This window comes from Podarcis tiliguerta (genome assembly GCF_965153285.1).
Source record: "Podarcis tiliguerta genome assembly, chromosome: 2".
Lineage (NCBI taxonomy): Eukaryota > Metazoa > Chordata > Lepidosauria > Squamata > Lacertidae > Podarcis > Podarcis tiliguerta.
This window is the reverse complement of record NC_139535.1, coordinates 84,467,907-84,494,620: the sequence shown is the minus strand read 5'-3', so window position 1 is coordinate 84,494,620 and position 26,714 is coordinate 84,467,907. Positions and strand designations below refer to the sequence as shown.

Sequence of the window (26,714 nt, the reverse complement as noted above, 5' to 3'; positions counted from 1 at the left end):
ACAGCAGTGCCTCCGTGCTACCATTACCAGACAAGGTAAATGGGAAAATGGGGGTGAGGAGGTCTGAAATGAAATTGGTTTGTAATAAATAGAACAGCCTATGTATGCTGTGGAGCTTATGTACCGCAGGTATACTGAATGAACACAGACAGGACTCAAAGAAGTGCTTATCCTGAACTACATCTGCAAAGTGCCTACATATTGCAATAGCAGCTTAAAGTGAAACGGGCAGTACGGCAAGACCTGCATTGGGCATGTCAGGCCAACAAACCACATTCATTATCTGGCACTGACGTATAAAATGAATATTGCTGCTTTCTTCAAATTTACAGAAACAATTTAGAGTTTCTCTGTTCCCCCCACCAAAGGTAACGTAGATGGGAGAAAATCCCATTAAGATCCAACAGACAGAACTAATAAGCATCAAAGACAGTTGCTGCTTAAGAAAATATGATGGGAATCTGGATACAGGATAAGGATGCCCTCAGAAAGGCCATTTTACGTCTCATATTGCAACAAAATGCTTTTAAGGCACTTGGAAGAGCTGCCAGATTTTCTTCAATAACCTCAGAATTATAGCAATATCTGGAATAATACAATAGTACTGCAAGTCCTGAAATTACATTGTAAGACACTAAATATTCCTTGGCAAATGCAAAAATAATTGTCCAGTGAGTTCAGAGGGAAAGCATCTGGACTTGAGGAAGTCTGTCATCTAGGCTATCCATCATCTTTATTTTACATGGCTAATTGTGCTAGGATCCTACTTGAATTTATTTCTCCTTTATAAATAGACTAGTTTAATGTGTGTAGCTTGCCTTGCCTTTCTTCCAAACATAAAAAAATAACAAGTCAAAAGTATTATAGATCAGATATCACCAGTAACCTGAACTTTTAACTCACTGCTACATGCACACTCAATTTTGAAAAACACAACAGAATAATGAAAGCTAAGTTGTTATTACAATATGATAATGCTGTGCCAGAATTCCCTTGACCCAAACAAGTGCTTCCATGGCTAAACATGGCCAACCATGTTTAGCTTATAACATGGTGTGGAAAAATGTTGAAAGTATGATTTAATGCATGTGCTTTGAAGGAAAATATATTGTGTGACCTCTGCGACTGTCGAAGTTCAGGGCCTTGTACTGTTCATATGTTGCCTGTTTAGCAGTAGCTGCTTGGTGACAGGTTCTGAGAGCGGAGAAACCATCGCTTTGATAATTTATTAGGCAGGGCCTGGATCAGGCAAATTCATTGCACTTGCTCTGGGCGATAGGAAAGACTGAGTAAGATTTGCGATTCTAGTCAATCAGAGTAAACTTGTTAGTGAGGGAGAGCCAGTTGAAATTTGACAGTTGGGGAACTGGAGAGAAAAGGAGCTGATAAGGGAGGTATGAGGGGGAAAGACAAGGGGAGAACCTCAGCAGAAAGCTGAGGCCTAAATATTAATATCAAGTTTGTCTCTCTGTTATAATAAAAATTGTAATAATGTCATTGTGCACCCACCTTGGAGGATTTGTAGTGATGCATCGCAATGCTGGATTTGCAAGAAGTCAGGGCAGGATAGGGGAGCAAAATTGAAGGCAGGTTACACAACAACAGTGTCCATAGTGTGGTGGTGGCGGCCCAAAGGGCCAAAACAAATGTGATAATGTGTACCCCTGGAAATCCTAGAGTGCGCTTCTAATAGAGGAGTTACGGGGACCTGTTGCTTTATGAAACTGATGATTTTGCAAGTTGCTGCACCCCCCCCCCCCGGGGGCAGGAATACAGCTAATATGTGAATCACAAAGATGCAGCTCAAAGCTAGAACAACAGTTGCTACATTGTGCAAATGGCTACACGTAACACAGGTTCCCAACATGCATACTAATATAATGTAACAGCACACGGTGGGAATCAAAGCTTAGCCAACAGAAATTGGTAAGAATCAAACCTGAATCACCATAAATTGCCAGTGCCTATTGCGCATGCGTATTAAACATGAAATGAGGTAATGATTTATCTGTTTGGTGAAAACTGAAATGCTTTGTTTGAAATGTTACAAATACCACTGCCGGACCATTGGGCATGGTTCAGTTTCGCAGAACAATCTGACTGCAACCTATTGCTTTGCAATAAACAAAGATGGACTCCTAACTCCTTACGTCTCTGAGTTTTATGGGCATAAACTCAGAAGATAAGCCATTTTTGGCTTACAACAATAGCATGGGAGCAAGTAGGTATGAAGACTGGGGGAGGGGGGAGTGGTGGTTTATAACAATGGCAGATTGTGTAAAGCAAGGATGAAATGAAATATTTGAGGGCTCTGCATCTTTTCTCTCTCATGATTAACTGGTTAACAACAGCAGCTTCTCTCCATCTACAGTCTTAGAATGGTGCCTGCATGCTTTGCTTTCTAGCTTTCTTCACAAATGTCCAAATGACTTACTTTCTTAAATGAAAGCTAAGAGTCTGGAGCCCCTGCATGCTTAAAGCCTGTTACACGTGTGACACACCCTGTCAATGACCCTGGTTGCAAAGGATGGGGCACTACATTTTTCAGTTCTATGAGAAATCAAACACAGAAAGGGTTACAAAACCATAATGCTAGGGACCTTCAGCACTGCTTGTTTGTTAACATTTCACGTATTTCTTGCTCTTAAATATCACATTTGCTCAGGAAACTCCTGTAAAGGATTTCACTTTTCTTTACTTTTGAAACACTCCCCAAAATACGATTTTGGAATGCAGTTTTTGGCTATTTGTGGTGGCAAGGATTAAACAAGATGCACCCTTCGACTGCTTTTGGATATTAGTTTTTGACATAGTGCAGTTTTTACCACTTGTTTGCCTTGTACGTAAATAAAGGTCGACTGCGCCACTAGCACTTGCAAAGGGTTTGGAGAACAAAGGATTGCTGATGGATTTCAGTCAATGAGGATGATATTAACTTTCAGCAGAATGAAGGCAAAGAATGAATTAGAATTCCATGACTTGATTAAAAGCCCCTAATTACACAATTATTGCTTGTTAGGACAAGTCTCCTATACAGCTTCTGTCATCAACTAACAATCAGTTGTGCCCACCTGAAAATTGGGATGTACTGGTAATAATAATTAAAAAACGCTACATGAATATGTTCTTTGTCCATTCCAATACTGTAGCTTCTGGGTTAAATGAAAGGCATGGATCTGTCAAAATAGCTATTTCTTCTTTACTGATCACTTTGCTGCACGTGCCTCACTTTTTGGAGAACTAGCATAAATTGAGGTATTGTTCTGGAATATTAACTTGATGTACAGAAGATTTCCCACTCCATACAACAAAACCTAAGACCTACCAACAACCCTTTAATATCTGGAGACACCATTTGACACTGTGGAGAAGAGTGTGGAGAAGAAATAAGCAGCCTTCTTGCCTTTCTGATATCTAGTCAACATTATTTCATCCAATATACATGTCTAGAGCACTCAAAAAAGAAGGTGTTAATTGAATAGCCTCATTCCTTGCCAACTTTTAAACCACTACTTTATCCAGCTACACTGCTGGCATGTCCTCTGCATCAGGCTTTCAGCTATGTTTCTTTGTGTTTTTCATCAGCCTATCCCCAAAGAGACTATTTTACAAATACTCAATCTCACTCTGTGCTGTTTACCAAAGCTGTGCGCACTCAGACTTCACAGCACGAAGTATCCGCACAGATTTCCATCCTACAGTGATAAAAAAAAATGTTTATTAAAAGAACTCTGCAGTTGAAAAACTTAAACTGTAGTGGTGAATAATGTAATTCAACTGGCTGAAGACAAGGCAAATCCAACCTTCTTGTTCTCTGCTGAAAGGATCTTCCTCCATCTCTTTCCATTCTCAACATATTGCATGATCTCAAGTGCCACGCTGTCCCCGTCTGCCCACCACTACTCCAGGCCCCCAGCCCTGCATGTTGTTGCACAGCTCTGAGATTGATCCTGGACTGAGCAATGCTCATCTCAGCATAAATGCATGGATGTTTCTCCCAACACACCGAAATGCTAAGACCTATGAATATGGGGCTTAAATCCTACTTCTCTTCTCCAAGCCTCTATAAAACAATGCATCGTTAGATGATACTTTAAAGGAAGTTTGTAAGCAATTGAGAATGAGTAACTATTTTTTAAAAAATAGTGAAGTTTCTCTGCCTTGCAACACAGGAAAATGATCACATAATGTTGAACACTGGAAGCGGACTGGACTGCTTAAGGCAGGCATGGCCAAACTTGGCACTCCAGCTGTTTTGGGACATCAATTCCCATCATCCTTGACCACTGGTCCTGTTAGCTAGGGATGATGGGAGCTGTAGTCCCAAAACAGCTGGAGGGCCAAGTTTGGCCATGCCTGGCTTAAGGAAAGTGTTCCCTGTCAAGTGGGAAGTGAATGTTTTCTAAAAAAGAGGTGGGTAAATTGAGTTTATCTAAAATCAAAGAGCGATACAGTGGTACCTCGGGTTAACTACTTAATTCGTTTCAGAGGTCCGTTCTTAACCTGAAACTGTTCTTAACCTGAAGCACCACTTTAGCTAATGGGGCCTCCTGCTGCCGCCACGCCGCCGGAGCACGATTTCTGTTCTCATCCTGAAGCAAAGTTCTTAACCCAAGGTACTATTTCTGGGTTAGCGGAGTCTGTAACCTGAAGCGTCTGTAACCTGAAGCATCTGTAACCCGAGGTACCACTGTACTTAATCACAATCACAAAAACACATGCTATCGATCAAGATATTCTGACTTCTGTAGCAGCCTTTGATTGTAGAGAAATTGCAGGTTTTATACACCTTCTTCTTCCTAGTGGCAACAGACCTGAACATAAACTTGATAGTTATCCTTTTATATCTGAACAGATATATTTGTTTGTAACCTTTTAAAATCTTACACAGAAAGCTCCATGTAAGGGGTATCATGTGCCCAAGCTAAAGACATGTGGCTGTTGGAAAAGTAACCCTCTTTCCACCATCATAGCTGTTCCTTTCTCATGTGTCAGGACAGCACTGGATCTACTGCCAAAAGTACTGATCCACATTCAGCCCCCAATCTCTGGTTCCTTTTCCGCCGCAGCTTCAAATCTGGAGCACTCTTTTTTCCTGGTTGCGTTTACTGATGATATGTCCAACATCCTTACAGGGCATACTAGTGAAAAATGCAGCCAATAGGAACAGCTGTTCTGGGCGATTTGCCAGGATCCACTTTGGCTAGGGATTCCACTGCCCTATAACCTCTTCCCTGCCCAAGGACTTTGCGATGGAGACGGGAAAAGAACTGTGAAAGTGTTGCTGCCATTTCTTGAGTTTGCATGTGATTAAGATATTACCAGCCAGATATGTCAAGATGAGACAGCTCATCTGAAGACTCATTTTAAAAGTCTCTTTCGATGAGGAAGAAATTAATATAATTGAAGAATCAAGTGTTAACTGTGGTAAACATGAACATGTTCTGAGAAACAAGGATAGAATGAAACAATCCTATATTAACTGCTTGAAAGGCTGAAAGTGAAGGAGAGAAGACTGCATTTATGCAGGCAACTTTCCACTTACATGAGGGTTACGTTCCCAGGGTAGCGCATAAAGCCAAACCACATATAGTCAAAACACATTGGGTTCAATGGCAGGTAGGATTGCCAAAATCCTTTTTTCCAGACCATCCCCTTTCCATATATATATATATATATATATATATATATATATATATATATAGCCAAGTGCACAAAGCTGAATGCACTAATTACAATGCATTTATTTGCACGCTTGACTCGCTCTACAAGCAGGAAGAAGGTGAGGAAAGATGTTGGCTGTTGCGGTGGTCTTTGAGATTCGGGATCTCCACCTCAGGTACCAAAATTGGCCTAGAACATCACGCTTACTGTTTTATAGTAATTACTATGAGGTGGTCTGGATGCAGAAAGAATAAAGACTAGTTCCCCAAAAGCTAAGGAGTTGAAAAGTTTCCATTCTTCCATTGGGGGATGGTGATTCTCATACTTCTACCCTACTTTGAGAAAATGAGATAAAGGACATCATGGGAGAGCAAGAACGGAAGCGTTTTGAAGCCATGGTTAAAAGTGGGATATCTAGGGTTACCATTAACAACAGTGCATATTACCAGCCAGCCAGATCAAGGAGAGGATACCTTTTCCTCATTCCTGTAATCAATATGTGTCATCTTCTTTCACAAAGAAAAACACGAATTGGAAAAAACCCACCCAGCATTTTAATCTTTCCCATTATATCAATTAATGTTTTGCTGCATTAGCTAACGGGAGCAGTTCACAGGAAGTATAAAGCCATTGCAGTCAGCAGCACAGGTGACCTGGGAGCAAAACCTGCTCTCACCACCAGCCAGTACTGACTTTGCTGCCTGGGGCAGGGGGAGGTTTTGCCTTTGTCTAAATAGCATCATGAGCTGCAGTTCCCTTACCTCCTGCCACAGAAGTAAATGACTGTGTTCATTTATACAAGAGAATATAAAGCAGGTGCAGCTTTCTTCCCCCCAAATAAACCATATAATTATTGCCTCCAGGCCACAGGCTTTCAATCAGTGCCAATCAGTTGAACGGTTTTTGGAGCCTTTCAGTGAATAGTTCATTGACCACAAACAAATGACAATTATTGCTTATTGTGTACAGCATGCAGATTGATTCAACTTCAAGCTACATGCTGATGCTCAGCGGATCCGAACTACATTATGGGATGGCAGTGAATCAGTACATACCAGTGTATGATCAAGCTGGTAATCTAGACTCTAGCACATCCTAACTAATGGTGCAATCACATATCACAGGCCTACAACAGCTTTAGCATACACCTCACTTGCTTTCAGTGGTACAAAGTACCTTTCCTTGGGCTTCACAAAGTACCAGAGCTAAAGGAATAGCCATGAAGACAGCCAGATATGTGTCTGAATTGAAACACTGATGTTTTGTCCATACTGGGACTTGTTGATTCCGCCACTGAAGGGGCTAAAAATGCAAATACTGGAAAGTTGCTTGTAGTTTTGCTCAGTACTTTCAGGAGATGGTCCTAGACACTGCTATTTTTCTAGAAAAAGAGGTGCTAGTATTCACCATGAACGCCTCCCTTGTTCTCTTAGAATAGCAATAGCGCCCACCTGAGAGGTGCCGCAAATTCCAGCTGAAAAAAAGGCCTGATCCTAGGTTGCATTTTATAATGCACTGCAAAATGATACAGAAACCCCCTGCCTAGTTTATTTAGTGTTTGATTCCACTCCCTGGTGGGAGAGGGAGGATTTGCCTCTCCTTGTTATTAGCGTTTGCTGAGAAGTTAATTCTAATAACATATGCAAATCACAACCAACCATCATAACAAACATTACCCCAAAAGCCATGAGAATGCAACACTCATCGTTCACTTCTGTTTCCTCATTTTGCCCTGGCTCAGCTGGGTTGTTGTTGCTTTTCTCTGGCTGCATGGACATTGGAGGGATGTACACAGGTAGGAAGAGGTGTGCCATTGTATGCTAAAAGAACATTTTTTGTACAACATGTCCAAAAGATAGTAAACCGATGTTTAATCTTAATTAGGTAGATTTCTCCAGAACAGTCTGTACTGATGGAACGGACCCACCCCCAGCTTTCCCAGAACCATAGAAAAAAGAAAAGAAAAATGACAAGGCAGCCCTCAAGTATGAAGCCTGCTGCATCAGAAGGCTCCTGCCGTAAAGTCAACGGGAGAGTCTTTAATGCCCATGGAGTTTGGAACCTTTCATGGAATGCCAGAAAAAGCAAGTGTCCACCCTGAGAAGAGAATTCCTTGAGTGTGAAGCTCTGGCACAGAGGCAACCACTGTGCTCTTGCTGAACATTTAAGGCATATCATTCCACACTTCAGTAACATAAAAGCCTGCTAAAGAAAATGCAGCTCTGTTGTTTTTTTTTAGAAAATGTGCCAGAGATAAAGATTTAGCAATATTTTAAAGTAAAAATGGTGGGAGACAAAAAGTTTAGTATGGCAGCACATTGGCCTCAGTCATACAATCTCTCCTTCAGATTACTGTAAACCAATCGTTCTCACCCTTCGGGTCCCTAGATGTTGTTGGAGTGCAACTCCCATTATCCATGACCACTGGTCCTGCTAGCCAGGGATGATGAGAGTTGTAAGTCCAGCAACATCTGGGGACTTAAGGTTGAGAAAAGCTGCTGTAGGCTATGATACATGGATATCTGCCTAAATATAAGACTCCATCCCAAAGAAAGAAGTACAAATAATCAGTGTTAAAATGTTTCAAGTGTTTACACAAAACATTGCTAAGATACTATCATAAAACAAACGCAGAAGAAAATGGTTTGTAGAATACACAGAAAAGTAATAAATCAACCCACAGTTATTTGTTCTGCATCTAGCCAAAGGAAAAGGAAATGAGAAGTAGATTACAGACTCATCAGAATAAACTGTACCAAATTTAATCTTCTCCTTTGATAATAACTGATGGATAGATAAGAGGTACCGGTACATACTGGGCATAAATATATCTCATTTTCAGTAAGCCTTCTCTGACAGTTCCACACAAAATGGTCATAAGCAAATCATTTGCACATCAACAAGGATGATTAAGAATTAGGTAGATTTTACCATTCTAGCAATGAATGTCTTAATTTTAAACAAGAAAGGGACACTGATTAAAATCTTTAAATGGGGCACACATGAGATGAGGATTGGAAAATACCTTAAAACAACTTTCAATATAATATAACAATTCAATTTTGTCCTGATTAACTAGAATTTATTTTTTGCTGCGTTTTTGAAACTATCAGCCAGTGGAAAGAGTTGGAGGTAGGGAAATACACAAACTGGGAGGCACACAAGCAGGCAACAGATTCTAAAGAAACTAGTAAATCATAATGTTATCTTTTAGGCTATGTCAGCAATAAGTTGCTGCTGTTAAAATAATAAATTTAATTTTGCAACCATTTGAAGCAGTACTTTTGGCACAGGCCATGTTTTGTCAGAGGGTGTCTGTCTTTACATAGTTTCCTCCTTCTGGGGAACTCAGCAGAACCCAAGCATATTTTTTTTAAATAAAAAAAAGCACTGCAATATTTTGGTGAAATTCAGTGGTTAAAACTCAATCTGATAGAGAGGCTTCTAATATATTTTAATCTGTGTGAGTTTCATTTGAATGTATTTGCTGCTTTAAAATTACTAACTGCCTTAAGTCTTCAGGGTGAAGCAGACTGTAAAAAATAAAGATTGGGTATACTTGAATCAGGTCTCAGCTGAATTGTCAGGCTCAGTTTTAAATGTTATATTAGAAGTAGTATGTTCATCATATGGCAGTTTCAGACCCAAGACCTATGAAGAAAGATGCAAATAAAACGATGACTACAGCTGCATCCCTCTCTCCTCTTCCAATCATCTTGCTTCTATAGAAAGCAACAACTACAATTTGGGTCAAGGCCAGCATCAGCACTCATCAGAGGAGGACCAGCACCAGGGTCACCCTTCTTAAGTGGCAGCAGCAGCATCCAAGCAGGTGGCGGTCCTGAGAATGAACCTACATTTTACAATAGGTCACAAAACAAATGATCCCACACAAATCAATACAGGCCAAACTAAACATGACAGACATGTTTCTTTTCAATGCCCTGTCCATATATAAACAAGGAATTCAAAAGATCTTTTAAGAGTAACACTCACTTTACAGGTAAAGCAAAATACTCTCCTGTTTACTGCTTTATATGGGGATGTGGCTGATCTCGAAGTTCACCTTGATCAACCTGACACACCTCACTTGGCCTTAAAAGGTCTCCAAATGGAGGCACTTTTCAGGGGGCAGGGAACAGTACATTAGTCATGTGTACTCACTGCTCAACACAAGAAAAAATGAGAATAAAGCTGAAAAACAGATATGGCTCTGCTGATAAAGCAGTCTGTATTTTAGATGTTTCTTGGCACATAAACATCTGAGAAACCAATCCTAACAGGAGGAAGATGTTGGAAAATCATAACTTGAAGGAAAACTGCAATGTTGCTTGATGTTTTAAAATAACAATATAAGGGAAGCTGGAACTAAGAAATCTATAAATTTGAGGGAAATGGCATTGATTTGGTAAGTTTAACAAAGCACAGTGGTGAAACAGAGAAATGGAAAAGCTCCTAGTTGTGAGCCAAAAACAGGCATTAGGAGACTGAGTTTAAAGCTTTATCTTCTCTCTTCCTAGAGCTAGACTCCAGTTGTCACACAACGCTGCTCTCTGTTTTTATTGGCTCAGCTCCTTCCAAAAAAACAGTCAAAACTTTCTGAAAGGATTAAAAGTTTACTATTCCATTGTTAGCCTAAACTACTTCTATAAGCGTAAATCTATGCAAGTATTATGTCCCGTAATTATTTTGTACTGTAAAAGACACGCCGCAAAAAGACATAATAAAAAGACACAAAGTGATATTTGCTTTGTGGCAGGTGGACTAAAGAGAGGAAATCCCTTTGTGTATTTCCGTATTTGTTACATAGCGTACAGTAACTGGCTTGGTGCCTATGCCACAAACAAAATCTTAATTAATCTACCTCACAATAAGTACAGCGCATGAATGTGGCCAAACCCAAGCATGGAACTCTGTGTTAATACAAACCGCTCTATTTTAGTCCTTAACTGCCACTGGAATAGGAATGAAGCAGTGTGACCGTTTACCAGAAAACTGTATCACAAAACAGAACAAACCCCCTGCAGTCTTAAAATTCATTGTATCTTGAAGTTGGCCTTGAATTCTTTGCAGCTGGCAGAAAGAAGAACAAACATTACTACATGCAGAGCACTGACACCCACAGCACTGAGCAGGCTGATCTCATGTGCCTGCATAATAACTTCAATCCCCGGTGGCATTTTCAACTTGGAAAAGCCCAAGAGTCTGTTAACTGTTAACTACTGAGGGCCTTATTCATGAGACTTTTATTCTGGGAAATGCCCTGAAAGCACAGCTTGTACTCTTCCTATGGAAAGAACCCTACTATCGTCTACAGATTTATTATATACACTTCCCAATAATATTTTATGCTCAATAGCTACACATAGCCAAGACAGGGCAGATGAAAGTGAAATCAGAACTAAATGTACAGACTGGTATAACTCAAGTTTGGTATTTCTCCTCCTCCTGCATGCACACCATCCCTTCCCAAAATTCATGCCAGTTTTAAATAAAAAAAACTCAGTGCAATGCTTTGTGTCATTGATCTTCGATTTGAGACAGTGATCCAACTGGCTAAGCATGTTCATAATTGTAGTATTATGTTTAGGGGCGTGTGTATCATTTTATTTTTCCTTTGTATTTATTGTCACACCAGCAATTGAATACCACATATGGAAGATAATAAAGATTCTTATGAGCTCGCCCAGCAACGTAATCTGCCAAACTGCTTGAATTTTTTTATTATTGTTAACCTTTATGTTTCACCTTGTTGACCTTTCGGGTGAAAAAGGTGGCATAGAAACAAACTCCCCCCCCCAAAAAAAAACCCCATACAGTGATTTCTCACTATTAATATTTCCACTATTACAACAACTACAACTACTAGAAGAAAGTTTTGTCCGAACACATATTGCGCCATACTCTACTTTTAGTTCTCTCTTTATTTTGGTCAAAATGACGAACGCAATGTAGACACACAATGTACATTAGCTGATGCTCGATATTTTCAGCTCAAATGATTTCTATAAATTAAATAGGAATTTCAGGAACAGGAATGATAGAAAATCTACACAGAAAAAAGAAAAAAAACCTCTTCAGAATCAACTATAGTTTATTGTCCCACATTAATTAAGAAAGCAACAGTAAACAATTTTTTGTAAGTGAAAACTTTAGATATAGAAATAACGTAGAATAACTTACATAGCTAATAAAGCAATAACTGTAAATATATTCATGCTGCACTCTGATTACAGCTTTCCTAACAAGCAAAGCTATTAATAAATTAATAAATTACATTCTTCAATTTGTTCTGTTTTTTGGCTTTAAACACACTTAAGGACTCAGTTCTATAATATACATTCCAACAGTTGTATAAGGAGGGCTAATATGTTCTTCCAAGCTCCACAAAGTAGCTACTGTTAGAAGGTTGCTTAAGAATTAATTGACTCCATATGCAAATGAAAGCCCCATCAATCCTATTTAGCTTCCTGTTCTGCAGTTAAAATTGACTAATACTCTTTAAAACTGCCACTCTGTGGATTCCTCCTCAATGCATTCTTCAACCTCCCTCATATAAATAACACTTTGTGGGGGGGGGGGATAATTTCAATATGCCTGACAAAGCAATGTTCCTGAAGAAGCCAATTAGTACACAGTGCATGGTATTTTTTAAGTATAAAACAAATTTCCTTTTATTGTTTCATAATGAAAACCCTTCAGACAAGCATGCTGCTACTACTGGTATCACAGTGTGAAATTGACTGATATAATTTCTATAACATCCACATTGAATTTTGATATAAAACAATATAATCATGCAAATATTTAAGGGTTGGTTGTATATCCCCCACTAAAATTGCCTGTACTGCTGCTCCCTCACAGTGTCCTTTCCTCTGGCCTATAAAGCAGCTATTCACAAATCTCATTTTAAGGACTGCAGATTCCTTAAAGCAGGGTGGGACCTTGTGGCCCTCCAGATGTTGTTGGACTACAACTTTCATCATCCAATGGCCAATCTGGCTGGGGCTGTTGGGGGCAACAGGTTCCTCACCCCTGCATTAAAGATAGGCATGTGTCATGGCAGTAATTGCAACACCACACTGCCAACTCCATACTGCATCTAAGAAACCTCTGTCAACCTAGTATGGGGAGAGACAAGCCCATCAGGGGGTGAGGCGTGGGTAGTTAACAGACTAGGTGTGTTTCGCATAGGCTATCGATTCAATATGTCTACACTCTCTCCTACTTCCTTAAATTGGCTTCTTTGAGACAAGCTAACGCATCACACTCTCCATGTGTTGTTGTTCTTCTTTAAATACTTGTTTATTGAGGTTTTCCATTAAGTACTGAGAAAGCAGATAACATAAGAACCCAATAACGTAAATATGCACATTAGCTGAAACATAAATTAACAAACATTTCTTCTGTATGTATCAATTTAAAAGTGGATATCCTCGGAAAGGAGTCAGTTCCTGTGAACGGCTAAGTTCAGGTATGCATATTAGTAAACCCATATACAGCTCCACCAGGGATGCGGGTGGCGCTGTGGGTTAAACCACAGAGCCTAGGACTTGCTGATCAGAAGGTTGGTGGTTCAAATTCCCGTGACGGGGTGAGCTCCCGTTGCTTGGTCCCTGCTCCTGTCAACCTAGCAGTTCGAAAGCAACTTCAATGGTTGTAGTGTGTGAGAGGTCTTTTGGCAGTTATGCTGCAATGACTAAGGACCATCCATAAAGTATGCCATACTTTCAAAGACCCTTTCAACCCTGGTCTTCCTACCAGTGATATTTTAACCATCGGCCAATTCCTCCTTTGCTCCCTCTTGATGTACGGCATCTTTTAAGACAGGCCCTTGTGTAATTGTACCTGGTTTTTTTGTTTGCATTTGGGTTAAATAGATCAAATTGTAGAAAACTAGTTTGTGCTTTTTGTATAACCACAGAGCCTAGGACTTGCCGATCAGAAGGTCGGCGGCTCGAATCCATGCAACGGGGTGAGCTCCCGTTGCTCGGTCCCTGCTCCTGCCAACCTAGCAGTTCGAAAGCACGTCAAAGTGCAAGTAGATAAATAGGTACCGCTCCGGCGGGAAGGTAAACGGCGTTTCCGTGTGCTGCTCTGGTTTGCCAGAAGTGGCTTAGTCATGCTGGCCACATGTCCTGGAAGCCGTACGCCGGCTCCCTTGGCCTGTAAAGCGAGATGAGCGCCGCAACCCCAGAGTCAGCCACGACTGGACCTAATGGTCAGGGGTCCTTTTACCTTTACCTTATAAAGCTCCACCAACTGCAGCAAAGGAGTCATTTCCAAATGGAGGAGGAGATGATGCTAAACCAACCTGCCCAGATCAGCAAGGTGTGATGATAGTTAAAAATCCTGGAGGTCACCAGGTTGGGGAAGGCTGTGCTAGGTTTTTGCTTTTTATGGCCCTAACACATAATTCTGGCCTCACAATTATACTGAAGGAAAGTCTCTATTACTGCAATTGCAAATCTACCTTAAATATTACTCAAATATTGGCCAAAAATCATCTAAAAGCATTTTGCCAGCAACCAGCAGGCCTCGCACAGACTACGACTATGGGCAAAGTCGTATTATCTTATTTTAAACATAAAAACATTCCAAAGAAGAAAGAAGATTTTCTTTGGAAATAGTTTTGATCTAACCTCCGACGCTGAGCTGTTTTTCAGGCTTCAAAATTATCTGGGCTTTATCAACTCCAAATGGGAAAACATGCCCTTTGCCAATGACACATATTGTCAGCTAAGCATTTTGGCAGGGAGTGGAGGCCCAAAGAAAAATAAGATTCTACATTTCCATTATTATTCTACAATTTGATCCACAGACGTTTTACCGTCATAAAGTGAAGGCTTCAGCAGGACTGTTTAGCACTAGTTCATAAAGGTCAATGAAATGTCATGCTATTTTATTTCCTGTGGGTGATATCCAACATCACGTTAGCTGATGCAATGGAATCCCCCTTCCTCCCTACCCCCTGCAGCCCCCACACCCGCCCATTATGCTCCAGAGGACTCCATTTAATTATCATAGCCAAGTGCTCTTGATAGACCTATCCTGCTACAACCACATCTTATGCATTGTGTGCTACCCTGTCTTTGGTTGGTCATGCTCCTACTGCCAATCAATTTTACTGCCAATCAATAAGATCTTGTGTTGTAAGAGAGGGAGAAAAAGGTCTCTATCCAGTTCCCTTTAATGTATTTATTATATGCAAAAAGGACATGTAAAAAAAAATCACAAAGTAGTATCCTAAGCAAACCAGGTTTATTATTATCGCACTCTGGACTTCAATTCTCTGCCTCCTAATTTATAATATAACCAGTTTTGAAGCTTATCCTCAGTTTTCGAGTATGCCAAGTAACCAACATGACAAGAAACTGCTTCATAAATACCTCTTCAAGGAAGTTAGATGAGCACACAATTCTCTTCTGAAGAGTAAATTATAAACAGAACTATTCCTTTGGTAATATATTAGTCTCATCCCTTAAAGTTAGCTATATTCTTTACAACATAATCATTCTACACCAGATTGAGGGGAAATTAACATACCACTGCACTGGAAAACATTGTAGGTAGAAGCCCCAGCACGAATGAATCACCAGGGCTAAACTGGTTTAACTTCACTTCACAAAAAGTGAGAGTAGGCAGAGAGGATTCCTTGTCACAGAAGTGGAAGGAGAGGAGCAAAACGTAGCTTGATGGGTGGGGCAGATCCACTTCAGTAGCTTCCTAGCAGGTAGGCCACTGTAGCTTCCTCAGACTGAGGTCACATTTCAAATGATAGCATAAAGCTAAGGTAGCAATATGTGTTTTGGCTACAAAGAGAAGTTCAATCATCATTCTCTGCAATGGCAGAGAACAATACAACTTTTGTAATGTTGTTTGTCATGACAAGATTTGACAAACCAGAGTCAGAATCTGACATAGGTATAGTACGGAGAACCTACAGCAATCAGCCCAAATTAGATCCACCAGTGTACTAATTTGGCCCATGGAGCAGTTTGAGCCCAGTCATGCCCTACACCTGACATGATTTGTGGGGCATGTAAAGCTATGGCTAGAAAGGAACAATTGGAAGCACTTTTTTAATTTGGCACCAAATGCCTCCATACAGGAGCTCCCAACACAAGACCCCAAGTGGAGCAGATCCCTAACATAAGGAGGACTTGCAGTCTTCTGTTGCACCCTTGACTTGAATTCAAGTCAGGGATGCAAAGGCTAAATTCAAAGGTTTCCAGGGAAATGATTGCTTTTCTTTGGAAGCACAGCATGAACTCAAACGAACTGTGTCCTCCTGATTCTTTCCTCTGAAGTTAAAACGTGTGATTTCATGGTGATATCAGGTGATTGTGACACAAGAGCAGCTCAGAACCTGGTTCACCAGCCAGAACTTATTCTCCACTTTAGTCCTTCATTTTCTCATTTGGGCCACTGAAGTTGTATCTCAGTGAGTAGATATGAATGAACTACATTCATTCATAGTAAGAACATAATAACACACAAAAGTAAACAAAAGTATTGAACAGGCTTGGACAAATATTTAGCTGTACACTAAGCAACCCCAAACGTGTATCTACGACCACCATCATTTAAACATGGCATGAAAATTATTCACCCCTGCAAAATCTTCAGTAGGCACCCTCTCACAATTTATTATCTCATTCTGGCGTCAGGCAGTCTCTCTGCTGTCTGATGGACATAGTGAATTCTTCTATTCAAATCCAACGTGCTCTTAGGGAGTCCCTTACAAGTTTCTGTGCCTTTTGGAAGCTTAATAAATGAGATTTCAATGAAAAAGCCTTGCAATGTGACGGGCAAGACAGGAAGTAAGATAGGACACTTAGAAAACAAGAGAGTCCCGTTTAGGTTCCAGTAAGTACCCTGAATGGAGGTTGCAGTTAGATTACACCACAAACATGCCGTTCACCTTCTTATGCACCTTAACAAAAAAAATTGCTGAAGCTACTAATAGTAATATCAGCAGATAAGCAAACCGAGGAGGTGGTGTTAGAAAATGCAGCCAGCTAAGTGAATTTTTTTGCAAACTAAAGTGGAAAAGGAGGGAGAGATCAGCGGGGGCGGGGGGAACCATGACTGACAAAACTAGATAAATTATCCACATTTGGAAGACACACAACTCTAAGAACCTTGAAAAACCAGAAAGGAAGCATCTATATGGTATTGCCTGAAGTGGGAAATCCCAGAAAACAAGGCAGAAGAACAATATGTAGTATACAAAGGGAAGTACCAGTACACATGTAATGTTCCCTCCTTACAAGTATAAAATCCACCACTTGTTTCTTCAGCTAGCTTTAACCACATGTCAGGCATATACTGGCACTGACATCAACCTTAATAAACCCTAACTAGCTTTCTATTTCAAATCCTAGGGAAAACTCCAAAAAATCACCACAGAGAAGGCCAGTAAACTACAGCAAGGGGAATGTTCAGGTTGGTTAGCGGGGAGAGAGATACTGGAAGAAGGGAGTGCATAATTCCACATTTATCTCTTTGACCACAGCTGAGGGACTTTGGAGTAGGGATGGATGAGAAATTCAATTCAGTTTGCATTTAAAGCTAAATTGATGAAATTCATGCTTTCCGAAATAACAGGAGAACTGAAACACAGCCATCTTTCAAAATTCACACTTCTCTGAAGTTTGCTATGCAGTTCTCCAACCCAAGTATGTTTACAAAAATGCATATATTAGGGGGAATGTGTGCATACAAATGAATACATTGGTGAAAATAAGATACAAAATGCATAATATTAGGAGAAACTGCTTCTCAGCTGTTTTCTTGAACCTCTAATGTACCCCCCATGAGCCCGTTTCCTTCCAACTCGGGTTACCATGCCCCTAGTTATCTGCATCTCAGCCTATCCAGCTATTTATGCTTCTTCCCTCTTGTGTTCAAGCATGACACCATGCCCCGCTTCTCAAAAAGCACTCTCTTGACTCTTAGGTTACCCTCTAATTATCCACCCTATATTTCAACACTTTATCATATTGCATCTTTGCCTATGAACTCTGCTCTTCCAACTCTTAACACCCACCACCAAGAGGCCTTTCACTCTATAACGCAAGGAAGCCCATTGTTGCCCCGTCCCCAGGAGCAGAATATATTCCTTGAACATGTGCATAGCATGTTACTTGTGCTTCTGCAGAGTCTTTGGCTTATCTCTTTAACTCATTCTCAGATGTAACCAAATTTTAAGTATACATAACTGCATTTACCCACATTTGTATTTGCCTATCTTTGTCTATTCTACATTCCCTTGCATTTCCCCCCTCCACAATAATCCATTATAAACTATAATTTCCTTGTGAACTGTTCATTTTTGCCCATGAAATGATGACAGAAGCCATATACAGTCATACCTCGGGGTTGAAGTAGCTTCAGGTTAAGTAGTTTCGAGTTGCGCTCCGCGGCGACCCGGAAGTAACAGAGCATGTTACTTCCAGGTTTTGCCGCTCACGCATGCGCAGACGCTCAAAATAACATCACATATATGCATGGAAGCGGCGAATCACGACCCGCGCATGCGCATATGCGGGTTGCGCTCTACTCAGGATGCGAACGGGGTTTACCTTCCCGCTAGTAAGCGGTCCCTATTTATCTACTTGCACCCGGGAGTGCTTTCGAACTGCTAGGTTGGCAGGCGCTGGGACCGAACAACGGGAGCGCACCCCACCGCGGGGATTCGAACCGCTGACCTTTCGATCAGCAAGCCCTAGGCGCTGAGGCTTTTACCCACAGCGCCGCTTTTGTCTTTTGCACTTAATGCTAGAGCCTGAGGTCACCCAACGAAGTTGAATATTCAAAGACTCAAGAAAGCAAAAGGAAGTACTTTGCCACACAGCACATTGTGAAACTACGGAATTTGCTCCCACAATATGGAGCAGTGAACACCAACTATGAGGGCTTTAAAAGGCAGTTAGCCTTATCTTCCTTGAATCTGTCTATCCGTGGCTATCATTTATGATCGCTCTACTACCTCCAGTATCAGAGGTGGAAGGCCTTGGGCTGTCAGTTGCTGAAGAGCATGAGTGGGGAGAGTATTATTGTGCTCATGTCCTGCTCAAGTGTTTTCCAGAAGCATCTGATTGGCCACTGTGAGAACTGAATGTCGGACTAACTGCACCTCTGACCATGTGCTACAGAGCACTTCATATGCCCTTAACAAATGTGTACAGTGGTACCTTGGGTTAAGTACTAAATTCCTTCCAGAGGTCCGTTCTTAACCTGAAACTGTTCTTAACCTGAAGCACCACTTTAGCTAAAGGGGCATCCAGCTGCTGCCGCGGCGCGGGAGCACGATTTCTGTTCTCATCCTGAAGCAAAGTTCTTAACCTGAAGCACTATTTCTGGGTTAGTGGAATCTGTAACCTGAAGTGTATGTAACCTGAAGCGTTTGTAACCCAAGGTATCACTGTACTTTGGATTGTCTAGAAGCTCAATAGAGGGGGATTCATTTTAATGCCCCCACAATAACCTGGTAACCTTAATTCTGTCATTGCTCAATGTTCATTTCGCAACCGTAATGTTTCATGAAATATTTAAGTTTCCTTGATAAAAAAATGATTCATGAGGCTACATAAAAAGTCAGAGGACTTCACCAATTCACCATGTAAATTGACCCCTATATGTCACAATCAATAGAAGACCAGGCAAAGGCCGCATCTACTTCCCACACTGGTCATTAAATTTAATTCATATACTTAGCCAAGATATTTAATCTCACGATATCATCATTTCATAAACACAGATGTTAACTTTTCAAGTACTACATGAGTAGGAGGGCATTAACTGACCAAACTACAATATGCTTCTAACATCCATGTTCCATACTCAAAACCACAAATGACAAAAACCCAAATGGAATATTGTTTTAGATAATGCATGTGCCATCATCTATTTTATTGCAACTGTTATGTCTGTCCCCTCTGTTTTTTAAAAAAGCATTTGCCATAAACATGATGCCTTGAAGCAAGTTTATATGATCCCTGAAAACAAGCCAAAAGAAAGAAGAAAGATCGGGAGGGGTGCTGTTCTTGAAAGATAAATGCTATAATGCAGAGTCTAGAAAGTCCAAGACAGTGCAATCAGCCTTGCTGAATACAAAAACCACACAGCCTGAGAAAACAAGTATCACATAATCACATATTCAAGGCTTGCATATGTTTGGTGGATGATCTTTAGGAGCACCTTTATATGCATAGATTTAAATGTACTGAAATATTTCATCTGAGCTGCTGGGTGTTTGCTTCCTGGCACATGCTTCTGTGTATTTACAAATGGAATTACACACTGAGCTCTTGCACCCAACAAGTGAGCGTAAATGTTACAACACCAGCAGTTTGTCATCACTGCTGAAATCACGTGATCTTCACAGAAACAAAAGCTCAATTGTTATTGCAGCTAAAGATGCAAAAATGTTGCAAAAAGCACATATTTAACTCAAACAAATGCTTTAACTATACAATTATAGTTAGTATGTATTTACTCCCTTGGAAGACTTGAAACATTTCAACCTCTTTGCACTTCTATCTTTCACTAAACATTTCCAGTAGAAGCAAAAGAGACAGGAGATATGCAATGTTACCAGAATTCATTAACGGCTGAAATAATGAATGAAGCTGCTAGGCAATTCAAATAAGAAGACAGCAAAGTGCTACCACTCTGACCACTGATTGGATTACATCCAGGAAACATTTGGTTCAGACTTGTTTCTACCTCGAAGGTTCAGCTCAAGAGTTGACTAAGGCATAGCATGGGTACAATCGCTCCTGAACTGTGCTCCACCTCATGTATGAATGCACCCTATAAACAAAACATAACAAAAAAAAAACCCTATGTGGATAGAAAACAATATGCTATAAGGTTCTTACCCTAGGTGTCACCCTAATTTTCCACACAGAATGGCCAAAATCCAGTAGAGATCAAGCATGCAAAGGACCAAAGGACTAAAAGCAGGAGGGTGTCTACACTCTTAGACCAGAGACACATTTTGAATTTTGTGAATGTATTGTGGGTGCTAGTTACAAAATGGCTGGCTGCTTGGGGGGCAGGGGACACGGAAATCAGAGAGAGTAAAGTCCTTGCTGCTTCCCACCCTTCTCACCACCACTGCACAACTTCATGCTTGCTGTGGGAAGTCACCTATGTCCTGTTGGTCCTAACTATGGAGATCACACGTTGTTGACTACACGGGTACACAAACACACAGACATTCTGTCCAGTAATAGGGAGCATTCCCAAGTACCAGAAAAAATATACAGGGTGGCCGCATCACTTAACTCATCCACACCCACCCACTCCCACACCCTGATGCACATCATGTATACACAGTTACAGATGCATTTCTCTCTCTTCCCAATTGCGTATCTCCTCCTTCCTCTCTCTCGCCCCCTCTACTCCCCACTTTCTCACACACAGCCCCACACCTCCCTCCTCTCTGCCCAAATGCATCTCTCTCAATCACTCCCCCACCTACATTCAAAGAAGTCCCTCCATAGGCTTCCTCCCCAACCTCCTTTTTTTCAAATACCCAAAGGCTACCAACCTAGCGTTCACAGGTAAGGTAAGTGGAAGAAGGTATTCAATATTTGGGATGATGGCAGACCAACAGATGTGATTTTGTGGGCCTGAGTCAACCTGAAGGTTTAAAGTTTAAAGACACTTTTGCAGGCCAGTTCTACACACACTACCTCTGCATCCCACAGAACTCAGAAGGATTTGCTTCTGAGTACAATGGCACAGGACTGAGCTGCTTTTAAATTCGGCTTCTGTCCATGAACTTCATGGAGCCAGCTAGTATACTAATGTATGGAAATAATGCTCTTAGGTGAGAAAGTAGAAAAATCAACTTCCAAATGAAGAGGTTTATGCTCACAAGTCAGCATTTTTATTAAAACAGGGGACAGGGAAACTTTAACTGAAGTCCCTTCTTACCTATTAACAAAAAACAGATGCGTTACAAAAGTGACTTTGTATGAGTTAACCGGGGCTCTTGCCCACACAGGCTGCTCACACTGTCACCCAGCGTGCTAAAAGGAAATAGTTGCTGCCTTGAGCCTTGATCTGCCCACGTGAAATGAAGCATGCTGGCTGACCACAGAATGGCCTCTGTTCCCTTTTGCAATTGCCAACATCTGCTGGGCAGATCTATGAATAATTTCACAATGAAAAGCTCTCACCCACTCCAATCCACTGTATATGTAATTCAAGGTACACTTCTGTTAGGGACCTGTTTGTTCCTAGGCCAGTCTTTTTAAATTCTATCAAACTGGAAGACAGAGTAGAAAAAGCAGCTGTGCTCAGGTGACAAAGCTTGACAGTAACATGCATACATCTAATACTTCGTTCTGTCCTAGGTCCACGTTAATCCCCCAGGATCTGTGTGTCATCATTTAAGTGTGTTTGAGAATTTACTATTGAAGTAGTTACAACGATCTGAAAAAATAAATGTAAGCCATATTGGAGTAGGTAGATTTGAAAGCACTAAACCACAGATAGGAGACCTGTGGCCCTCTAGATGTTGTTAGACTTCCACTTCCATCATCCCTAACCAGTGGCCAGTTTTGCTGGGGCGTTTGAGTCCAATAATATCTGGAGGGTCACAGGTTCCCTATCACTGCATCAACAATTTGGCGTAAGATCCAGGTATAATTATTAAACCTACATATAAAGGAGGAGAAGTGGTCATTTTGAACACTCTTCCACAAACCAGTTTTCTGTGGGTGACAATACACAGCCCCAAATGTAATTTGTTAATGGGTGACTTCATTACACTCATAGCGACTAGGTAGACACATGGTCAAGTCTCAACCAAGAACTAAAATGTTGAGAAAGCCTAAATGATTGTGCTCTCCAAAGGTTGGTGTTGCAGCAGACCAGAGAGGAGGCAATCCTGGACTTAAGTAGTACTTAAGACCTAGTTAAGTTATCAGTGGAGTTCCAATTGACTGAAAATAGTAATCACAATGCTATCCAATTTACATGTAAGTAGACAATTCCAAAGCAAGTCCAACACAGTCATATTTCACTTCAAAAGGGGAACATTTCCCAGCACTCTACTGTCTCCCCACCTGAACCCCATAGGACTGAAAAGCAAGGCAGGAGTCATACCAGCCTCCTCATTGCTACTGGATTTTTTTTGGGGGGGGGGAGTTGCCTAGTTAATGTGAGCCTTTAGCTCAAAGCCTAAGGCACTGGATAACAAGAATGGGAGAAGGGGAATTCCAATTTGCCATCCCTGCAAGAATCTCTAGTAAACAGAATTAGCACACAGATGCAATTGCCAGGAAAGCTGAGGAGCAGCGACTCTAAATTACAAGGCATGGATCAGCTGCCAGGGGGTGGTGTTTTCCCTCAAGCATCCTCAGGCTTCATCTGGCCTGCAGTGCCTGAAGAAAAACTAAGAGTTGGCAGGCTCAGGAACACCCAGCCTATCCTGTGAAGACAGGAACTTCCAGGATTGGAAGTATTTTTATGGAGACTCCTTTAGTTTGGAGTGAGGGGCTAGATAGGGTCCTGTTAAGAGGGACATATGGGGCAGGAGAATCTGCTTGTTCACCCTGATGAAGTAGGAGAGGGATAGAGATTATAGGAATAAAAGTTGGTGATTGGGTTGAATAAGACTGCCTTGAGTAGGTTGAATACTATAGCACTTCGCCCACTCACTCAATGTTAAGTACAGTGGTACCTCAGGTTAAGTACTTAATTCGTTCCGGAGGTCCGTTCTTAACCTGAAACTGTTCTTAACCTGAAGCACCACTTTAGCTAATGGGGCCTCCTGCTGCTGCCACGCTGCCAGAGCACGATTTCTGTTCTCATCCTGAAGCAAAGTTCTTAACCTGAAGCACTATTTCTGGGTTAGCGGAGTCTGTAACCTGAAGCGTATGTAACCTGAAGCATATGTAACCCGAGGTACCACTGTATGCCACTATCAGTTATTTTATGATTTGGCTTTCTTATATTATTCTGATGATTTGTTTATAATCATGATCTATTTTATTGCATAAATATACTGTTCACCACTCTGCACGTCTTTCCACCAAAAAAATCAATATACTGTATAAGGAAACCATAACATAACCCCCCTGCAATCCCTACACAGATCTGGCTGGCACAGGCCACAAAACCACAGCTCGCCCCTATACACGAAGCCAAGCCAGAGCACAACCAAGTGCAGTACAGCCATCTTCTCAGAAAAACTCTTCACAAAGTTCAAGAGTTCAAGACACGAAGGCTTTAGCAACTAATCCACACCTAATGACCCACCTAAGTGGGATTCAGGAAATCACTCAAGAAATCACTCAAGATATCCCTCAAGTAATTAAGGAACAAAAGAAGAAAAGGCACACTAGCCTGGGAACCTCCTCTCTGCCCAGAACATTGGAGGCTATACACCACACCTCCTCAACAGTATTTATAGGAACTCAAACACTGAGATCCTGCTCTGTTCCAGTAACAAGAAGCCGAAAGCACCAGCCTGAAGATGACGAGTGAGACCTCGTCGAAACGTCGCCTAGACACCCCAACTTTTACACGGGAAGACACCCGAGGACACCAAAACCTGCAAACCATAACATAGCACACATAATGATTTCTAGAAGGGTAATCGTTTTAGTCACTTGCAACAAAAGTCACACAGAGTCTTGTGACACCTTAAAAACTCATTTATTATTCCATGAAAGCTTAAGCAATAATAAATAGCTCTTTAAGGTGCACAAGGCCCTATACTGGAAGCAGTTTTTAGATTTTCACACACAGGATAGGTACAAAGGCCTTTCATGTTGTCCCTTAGTCGGCTAAATACACACACTCACATATGCACTATGACCAACTCTGAAAAGGGAAGAGAGCATGCAAACCCATTGTATGCTCTTGACTTCCTAACAACAATAAAGAAATCAGCAAATATTTTGTTTGCATCAGATCTTCACCTGTGGGTGAAAAATATTATGTCAAAATTAGCCCTTTAAGTTGCTGGAATAACAATCTCATGATTGAAAGAAGAACACTAAATTTAAGTCTCCAATGTCACCCCCTCCCCAACACAAGAAAGATCACATAGCTCCTTCTAATAATCTTAGCATAGCCTTTGCTTTCTGTACTGTTAGTTGCATTTGTGGTGACTTTGTGGCTGTCCTGTGGTGAGACAATGACACACAGTTTTGCAAGAGAACAAATGTAAATTCTGTTTAACAAAGGGCAACAAAAAGCTCTCAACCTTCTGTTGTATTTGTGCCAGAACAAATACTATGTTTTAGCTGTTTTTTTTAATTGAAAAATTAATGTTTTATTTAATTAATGTTTTATTTTATTTATTTTAGTTATGTTTTATTTTATATTAATGTTTTATTTTTAACCACTAAGCAGTAAATAAATATTGTTCAATAAAAAAAGTCACAGGACAAAGAAATATCTGGAAAAATTCAGCATCAAGTACTAAACACTACAAAGGATGGCATGCACAGTATGAAAGCAAAGACCAAAACACTTTAAGCAAGTCGTCTTTTTATGGCCACATACTAGTAAAAAATTTATCTGACAGCACAAAACCTGCCTTGTAATTTTAATATGTAGAATAAAATATTCCATGCCTTCCTGGCCATGGTGAGGAAGCTTTAAACATTAGCTTAAAGGTGACAAAACTAAATGTATGGAAAAGGCATATAGTACAATTCAGGTTTTTCCAAGAATATGAGCCACTATATTTAATCATTTCAGGACTGAATTGCTCCATTACTTCTCTCTACCAAAAATAATTACCAATTAACTACTACAACAAATATCAGCCAATGACACCTTACTTCTGCCTATCATTTGGCCAAAATGAGAGTTCTGTGAAATACGAACATAACAGGAAAAAACACAAATATTTAGTTTACCAGGTTGGGGGGTAACTCACACACACGTGCACACATGCACACCCATTCCTATGGTTGAAAAACAAAGCAGGAGAAGAAAAATGCATATGGTCACTAGGTGTTGAGATAAGATGCAGTGTGGAGATAGCAAAAGCCAGTGAGAAGGGAATGGTGCAATGTGGTTTGGTTTTCTGCTTCCCTGGGCCCACCAGACAGCAATTCAATAGATCTTTGCCTCTAAGGAAACAGGGGACTAAAGAAGCCCTCCTCACTGAGAGTGCTCTTTAAGATATCTTTTCCTAATGCAGCACTGGAACATTTAAGAACGTGTAGGAATTTAATTATTCCCAATAACATATTAAATTTCTATAAGTGCACTGAGCTACCACTGGCAGTAAAAAATATTTTCTACTTAAGTGTTTTTGAGATCCCAAAAGTGTTTTTTACCAGCATACTTTCCATCTGATTATAAGTGCACATTATAAATGAATAAATTTAAATGTGGGCTTATCATGGAAAACAGAAGAAAATTCCCCTTGAAGAACAAAACCCTACACAGTTTCTGAGAGTTTCTGTTTCAATAATTAGCAACAACAACTCATACGTGGCATTTCATATCACACTGAGGACTTAACCAGTTCACGATAAGATATTTTAAAATGTGCATACTGAGTGATTCTCTGCAAGATCTGATGCAAAAGGTTAAATTCACCCACATCAGAGAAGCCAGCTCATCCATTGAAAGGGCAGCTACCCAGCAGCCCGCTGCACACCACTTCCTCCTTCTTCATGTACCGGATGGCTTACAACCACTCACATTTCCTCTTGGGCGAGGGCCTGGCTAACATTTTGCTAACCGCAAAACCCATTCTTGCCCTACCTCCACTTCACTTGTGATCATGCTACTTCTCAAACTGTGCTGTATATAGGCATGGGCTGTACTATACTGTACTGCATATAGGACTGGGCTCCGTTGTTAAACACTCTTAAAGTAGAATATATATTTTAAAAAGAACACTCTTTGTTTAATTATTATTATTATTATTATTATTATTATTATTATTATTATTTATACCCCGCCCGCCCCAGCCAAGGCCGGGATCAGGGCGGCTAACAAGCAATAATAAAAACAAGTTGAATGAATACAACTTTAATACAACATTAAAATATTGAAAC

The 26,714-nt window shown here is 40.6% G+C and overlaps 1 protein-coding gene across 3 annotated transcripts in view; it reads right to left on the bottom strand.

Annotated features, from left to right (window-relative positions):
• Positions 1 to 26,714, bottom strand: part of B3GNTL1 (UDP-GlcNAc:betaGal beta-1,3-N-acetylglucosaminyltransferase like 1) — a 162,087-nt gene that overhangs the window by 96,582 nt on the left and 38,791 nt on the right. The window contains exon 1 of one of the 3 annotated variants that reach the window (XM_083428428.1): positions 1,510 to 1,738. The exons of the other annotated variants lie outside the window; for them this stretch is intronic. Within the exon in view, the coding sequence (XP_083284554.1) occupies positions 1,510 to 1,533 (24 nt within the window). The 5' untranslated portion in view covers positions 1,534 to 1,738. Of the gene's footprint in view, positions 1 to 1,509; positions 1,739 to 26,714 lie in introns of those variants that run through there. 3 annotated transcript variants of the gene reach the window in all.